We start from the raw sequence: 6,877 nt of genomic DNA, 5'->3' as shown, positions 1-6,877 counted from the left end.
AAAAAAAAAAAAAAAAGAGGGATAGATAAAATTGTTTTCCATGTTTCTGATATCTCTAACATTTCTCTCCAATATTTATTTGGTACTGTTGAGTAATGACTATTAAATAAATAAAAGACAATATTGAAACACATATAATTTCTCACCTCATGTGTGTATTCTCTGATGCTTTTTCGCCTGTGAAAGACAAGTAAAGGCCTTCCCACATTCCTTACATTCATAGGGTTTCTCACCAGTGTGAATTCTTTGATGTTGAGTAAGATGTGCCCTCTGCCTAAAGGCCTTATTACATTCCTGACATACAAAGGGTTTCTCACCGGTGTGAATTCTCTGGTGTTGAATAAGAGTTGAACAATCAATAAAGGACTTCTTACATTCTTTACATTCATATGGTTTCTCACCTGTGTGAATTCGCTGATGTCTACTAAAGTAGGAAACACAAGAGAAGGCCTTTCCACATTCCTTACATTTATATGGTTTCTCACCAGTATGAATTCTTTCATGTTGAATAAGATGTGCTCTCTGTCTAAAAGCCTTCCCACATTCCTGACATTCATAGGGTTTCTCATTAGTATGAGTTCTCTGGTGTTGAACAAAAGTTGAATAACAGAGAAAAGCCTTCTCACACTCTTTACATTCATAGGGTTTTTCACCAGTGTGAATTTTCTGGTGTTTATTTAGGTTTGAGAGCCAAGTAAAAGACTTTCCACATTCCTTACATTCATAGGGTTTCACACCAGTATGAATTCTCTGATGTTGATTAAGAGTTGAGCAATTATTAAAGACCTTCCCACATACTTGACACTCATAGGGTTTTTCACCTCTGTGAATTCTCTGATGCCTATTACAATCAGAAAAACAAGTAAAGGTCTTCCCACAGTCATAGCATTCATAGGGTTTCTCACCAGTGTGAGTTCTTTGATGTCTAGTTAGATGTGCACTTTGCCTAAATGTCTTTTTACATACCTGACATTCATAGGGCTTCTCATTAGTATGTGTTCTTTGATGCTGAAAAAATGTTGAACCAGATATAAATGCTTTTCCACACTGGTCACATTGATATGGTTTCTCACCAGTGTGAATTCTTTGGTGTCGAATAAGAGTTGAACAATTATTAAAGGCTTTCCCACATTCCTTACATTCGTAGGGTTTCTCACCAGTGTGAACTCGTTGATGTCTGTTAAAGTCAGAAACACAAGTAAAGCCCTTCCCACATATAGCACATTCAAATGGTTTCTCACCACTATGAATTTTTTGATGTCTGCTTAGATGTGCACTTTGTCTAAAAGTCTTTTTACATTCCTGGCATTCATAGGGTTTCTCATTAGTATGGGTCCTCTGGTGCTGAGTAAGAGTTGAACAATTATTAAATGCCTTGCCACATTCCTTACATTCAAAGGGCCTCTCACCTGTGTGAATTCTCTGATGTTGAGTAAGAGTTGAACGACTATTAAATGCTTTCCCACATTCTGCACATTCATAAGGTCTCTCACCAGTATGAATTTTATGATGTCTATTAAAGTCAGAAAGAGAAGCAAATGCCTTCCAGCACTGTGTGCATTTATAGGGTTTCTGATCAGTATGAATTTTTTGATGTCGAGTGAGGTGTGCACTCCGTCGAAAACTCTTCCCACATTCCAGGCATTCATAGGGTTTCACACTAGAGTGAGTTCTCCTGTGTTGAATGAGTGTTGAACAGCAAATAAAAGCTTTCCCACATTCCTTACATTCATATGGTTTCTCGCCAGTGTGAATTCGATTATGTTGTGTAAGGAGGGCACGCTTTCTAAAGCTCTTTCCACATATCTGACATTCATAGGGTTTGTTATAATTTATTTGATATTGAGTGAGTTGGAAGTCATAAGAAAATTCTCTGCCATGTTCCTTAAATTCATCACATTTCTTTCCAGGAAGACTTTGCTGATGTTCCATCTGATTTGTGTAAAATATGAAGGCTTTCTCACACATTTCATTAAGTTTGTCACTAGAATGAATTCCTACCTGTTGAGTGAGGTTTTCATACTTTTTCTGTTCATAGTGTTCATTTACAGGCTGAATTATTTCATTTGGAACCAGTGATATAGGCTGAATTATTTCACTTGGAACTAGTGATGTAGGCTGAATTATTTCATTTGGAACCAATGATGTAGGCTGAATGAATTCAACTGATAGTTTTTCAAATGGCACTGTCATATACTGGATACATTCCTCTTTAAATTCCTCTTCTTTTTCAAAGTGTCCATTACATTTCAAATCAGTTCCAAAATAAGATTCCCCCTCAAGGCAAGGGGAACTTGTGGTTCTGTTCATTATTTCCCGTTTTAATGATCCTGTTTCAAAAATACCATTCTTTAGAGCTAACTCCTTAGTTTCACACCAAGACTGCAAATCTGGATACCATTCCGCTTTTCCAGTCACCCAAGGTTCTTTCCCTTGTTCCAATAGGTAAATTACTGATGGCTTAGAAGTGACAAGTCCCAGTGATATAAAGGTGTTGTAGTTCTCCAACATCACATCTCTGTATAAGTTTCTCTGAGAAGGGTCTAAGCATTCCCACTCTTCCTTAGAGAAGTCTATAGCCACATCCTCAAACATTACCAATCCCTTGAACATAGTTTTTTGATCCACAATAGCCATGCTTCCCTGCTCCTCAAGTTGCTCCCCTACACAAAAGTACACATTGCACCCGGACGCGTCAGCGTCCTTCGAGGACAATAGAGCGCTGTCTGGGCAGGTACTCATTACGTTCACTCGGCGGTTATAAGGTCCCGAACAACATCCTTCCAGTCAGTTCTGCCATTTTTTCTGTCAATTAGGAGTATTCTTATGTTCTTTCTACCCATCTTTTTTTTCCCCTCTTTGTCCCCACTAACACTTTGATCTTTTGTTCTTACAAACTGGGTAATCTACTTCCCTTCACTTAGTTTCAGTCTCCTGAAAAGTCTCAGGATTTGGGAAAAATGTAGGCAAATTTACTGCCAGGACCTAAAGCACCCAGCATCAAGTCCAGTGCTAATTTCTTTGGGATTTCAATATTCTGAGCTCTGGCCAAACATCCCTATCAAGCCTGGCTACCAGCGTTCGGGGACTTCTCTGGACAGCGTGTCCAAACCTCTCCAAACTCCATCAGAAGCCACTTGCAAAGGGTTCTGCACTACATGGTCAGGGATTATCATGAGAGTAACCTTGCTCTGAATATCAAAATTATCTTTATTCCCTTTCTTTGTCACTGAACCTAAGTAACTGGCATTTGCAACTAAAATGAGCACAGGCTTACTTTAACTCATGGTCAGTTAATTGCATGGCAGAAACAGGATGCGCACTGGGGACAAAGTGTAGGAAACCTGATCACATCGGGACAGTCTGGCAGCAGAAAGATAAAAGAGGATCTCAGAGACAGATAAATGTTTCTAGTTTGTGTTCCCAGTAAACCTCCTCTTCTAAGCATGCCCACGTCCTGACAGCACATTCAGTTATAGATTCATGTGTGGTTTAACTCACTGGTTAGTCTAGTGTCCTATGATCCGGTCCCATTTTGAGAGAGCCTCATCTCTGAACGCATGAATCATTGGGGGAACATCCTACATCACAACCATAGCGATATATGTTAAACCACAGAAGAACCCCCCAATGTCCTTCCATGCCAAGTATCCAAAGCAATGGACACTGCAACATGACTTTTAACAAAAATAAATATTATCCAGATTAGCTAATAACCTAGGAAAAATGTCTGTTAGTAACCTCAAAGACATTTTAACTTTTATTTTTCTACCATTTTTAAAAACTCATTCATTAAACCATGTAAAAAAATCATTTATATAGCATCCACTTAATTATAAGCCACCTTAAATAAAAGTTTCGAAGGATAACATGTAACCAAACACAAAAAGATCCAACCAAGCACATAAGATGTATATATTATGTAAGATCAGATAAAACCTTTATGCTATCAAATTTTAAGATGCTTATAAGCAATGGACTGGGGATTTAGCTCAGTGGTTCCACCACCTGCCTCAAAAGTGCAAGGTCCTGAGTTCAATCCCCAGCACCAAAAAACAAAAACAAAAAGAAAAAAACAAAGATTCTTATATGCAAGTTTTATGTAAGCCTTGATCCTAGGGATTGCATCCTCCTTTAGTGGTCCAAGTGCATTGAATCCCCTTTCAGTATTTGTGTGATTGTTTTCTGTTCTTGTTGCTGTTCTTAGTTTTGATTTGTTTTTGTTTCGAAAATGGAACAAGAATTTGTAAGTAGGAAAAAAACCTAATATAAGCTCAAAAATGTTAAAAATAAAGAAGGTGTAGGTACTTTAACCAATTGTTATGAAAATAGATTATCAGGCAGAGGGACAAAAAAGCAGGACACATACAGCAAATGCATTGAAGGACAGTGCCCTCTCCTGGGTCAGGAGATCCTTATAATTGTTTAGAATTCTTCCTAGAGGGTACTAAGTCACACTTTTTATTTTTCAGTAAATAATGGGGTATTTTTATAGTATTCTGATAACTGTAACACTGCAGGATTAAACCAAGGAAGAGTCAGAAGAGGGACAAAGAGGAGTTGTAAATCGGTAGATCGGATCCTTGTCCAATTTTCACCTTGTTATAAAACCTAATATGAGGCAATGCCTTTTTAATCTTTTATCTGCATTCAAGGAATTGCTCAGATGATTAACATGTAATATGTAACAATTCCCTGATGTGACTGTTTTGATCATGTATTACAAAAATATAGTAAATGAGAAAAAAGGAAACAGAGAAACATCCACCTTTCTTTCAAATCCTCTATTTTAAAACAGTGTCGGTTTTGTAAAATTGGCTCCTTTAGGGATAGATGCATAGTAAGCCCAAATTTTTTAGATACACGTATTTTTAAAATATTTCATTTGTTCTTCTAAAAAGCAATAAGGAAAGAACATACAAGAAAAGATCCCTTTACATCCTCTAAAGTTCTGCCATGCTGACCCCGCTGAGGAGTTCTGTGGGCTCATTTTCCTGGTATTCAAAAGCGTTCACTAGCTGCATATTGGACATTATTAGTGCATTTTTTCCTATTCTCATTACAGTTCTGGAGGCATCTCTGTTTATGGTAATTAAAAATCTCATTGGTTATATAGGCCTGAGGCTGAACTAAGTGCAAGTGAGAAAATCATAGTTGAGGGTGGGAGCAAGGTGCCAGTGGAGGAAGTAGAGGAAGGACCCAGCAAGATGGTAGAAGGATGGACTGAACCATAGCAATGAGTCAAAATACATCTTCCTTTGTAGGTAGCTCTATCTCCGGCACTTTGTGATAAATAGCCAATTAATGTAAGCTCATTTGCGCATTTCCTATGTGATAGGTCTGGTTGAGAGATAGTTCCTCAGCTTTTGCTGGTTTGAGAATTCTTTATCTCTCCTGAACAGCTGGATATAGTAGTCTCGGTTGACTCTGCTTTCTTTTAGTCCTGTGAAAAATCTCATGCCGCTGTCCTCTGGCATGTGTCTCTACACGTTATGAGGGCTTTTTCTAAGGCTTCCTTTATGGATACTGGACAGGGTACAGGAGCAATGCAAATCCACCCTTTGTTAGATATTTTCAACATAGTGCTAAATTCAAAAGCACTGTGAAGAGTCCCTTGGATGCCAATGCTGGGGCTAATTGGGGTAACAACAGGTATTAATGATTGCAAAGATCTTCAGAGTGTTAGGACTGCACTCAGATCCATACAACACCAAGGGTAATACAGAATGAAACAGTGCTATCTTTCTGGACCACAGATCTTCTCTTTGTATCAGGGCAGGTCTAGCTGCATTTCTATCCTTCGGACAATGATTACAGATGAAGTTTCTAGAGGTTTGCAGTATGCTTTTCCAGAAAAGGTCTTAACATGTATTCTTGGGACCACATATACAGGTGGTTCTTTCCCCCACATTCACTGATTGGACATGTGCTTTGATTGAATGAGTGACATATTGGCACATAGGAAGTAAATAGAGGCTTGAAAAATGCTGGCTCATCTTTTACTTTTCTCAAAGTTTTAGTAAACAGGGAGGGGTGGAGGGGTTGATGGAAGGGTAGGAGAATGTGGGAAAAAAAAAGAATCAATGCAGGCGTTGTGGCGCCCGCCTCTAATTCCAGCACTCCGCAGGCTGAGGCAGCAGGATCGCTGTGAGTTTGAAACTAGCCTGGACTACATAATGTCTTCCAGGTCAGTCTCAACTATGTAGTGAGACCCTGCCCCCCCCCAAAAAAAGATATATTATGTAGCTGGGGATTTAGCTCAGTGTTTCTTCCGGCTGCCTTGCAAGCCCAAAGACCCAAGTTTGATCCCTGTTACAAAAAAAAAAAAAAAAAAAAAGATAAATTATGTAAGGGTATAAATTTCCAATGATGAATTTAATTATATTGTATACCTAATATGTACTAATAAAATTAATTTTAAAGTGCTTACTCATTGAGGTTGTAAATGTTAAAATGACAATTTCCTAGTCCATTTTCCCATTTTCAATTTTGGCTATTCTCCATTTTTTGTTACTATTTTTCTACTTTAAGTTATACAGAAATTCCTGCATTGTATTTAACACATTATACCATTTTCTATGCATCTTTTTATGTTTCTGCCCTTTTGTTTATGAGAAACTCTTTTCTCTCCACCAAAAGCCGTTGTCTTTCTGTCACCACTCAGTGTGAATATCACTTCTTTTTTTTTCTTTCTTTCTTTTTTGGGTACCAGGAATCAAACTCGGGACCTTGCACTTGAGAGGCAGGTGGCAGCACCAGTGAGCTAAATTCCCAACCCTAAACATCACTTCTTTTATTGAATCTTTGTCTAGCTTCTTATTTTACATTGCAAAGGATGATGGGATAAAAATATTTAAAATAAGCTCTTGGGATGGGA

At 38.1% G+C, this 6,877-nt stretch overlaps 1 protein-coding gene across 1 annotated transcript; it reads right to left on the bottom strand.

Annotated features, from left to right (window-relative positions):
* Positions 1-71: 71 nt before the first annotated feature.
* LOC104849128 (zinc finger protein 420-like) lies at positions 72-2,801 on the bottom strand. The gene has a single exon (XM_010605424.3). The coding sequence runs from the start codon at positions 2,740-2,742 to the stop codon at positions 148-150; it is 2,595 nt and encodes an 864-aa protein (XP_010603726.1). The 5' UTR covers positions 2,743-2,801; the 3' UTR covers positions 72-147.
* Positions 2,802-6,877: the final 4,076 nt, after the last annotated feature.

The sequence above is a fragment of the Fukomys damarensis genome, unplaced genomic scaffold (genome assembly GCF_012274545.1).
Source record: "Fukomys damarensis isolate Sample0158 unplaced genomic scaffold, DMR_v1.0_HiC HiC_scaffold_1, whole genome shotgun sequence".
Classification (NCBI taxonomy): domain Eukaryota; kingdom Metazoa; phylum Chordata; class Mammalia; order Rodentia; family Bathyergidae; genus Fukomys; species Fukomys damarensis.
Note: the sequence above shows the minus strand (reverse complement) of the source record. Positions and strands in the feature narration are given on the sequence as shown.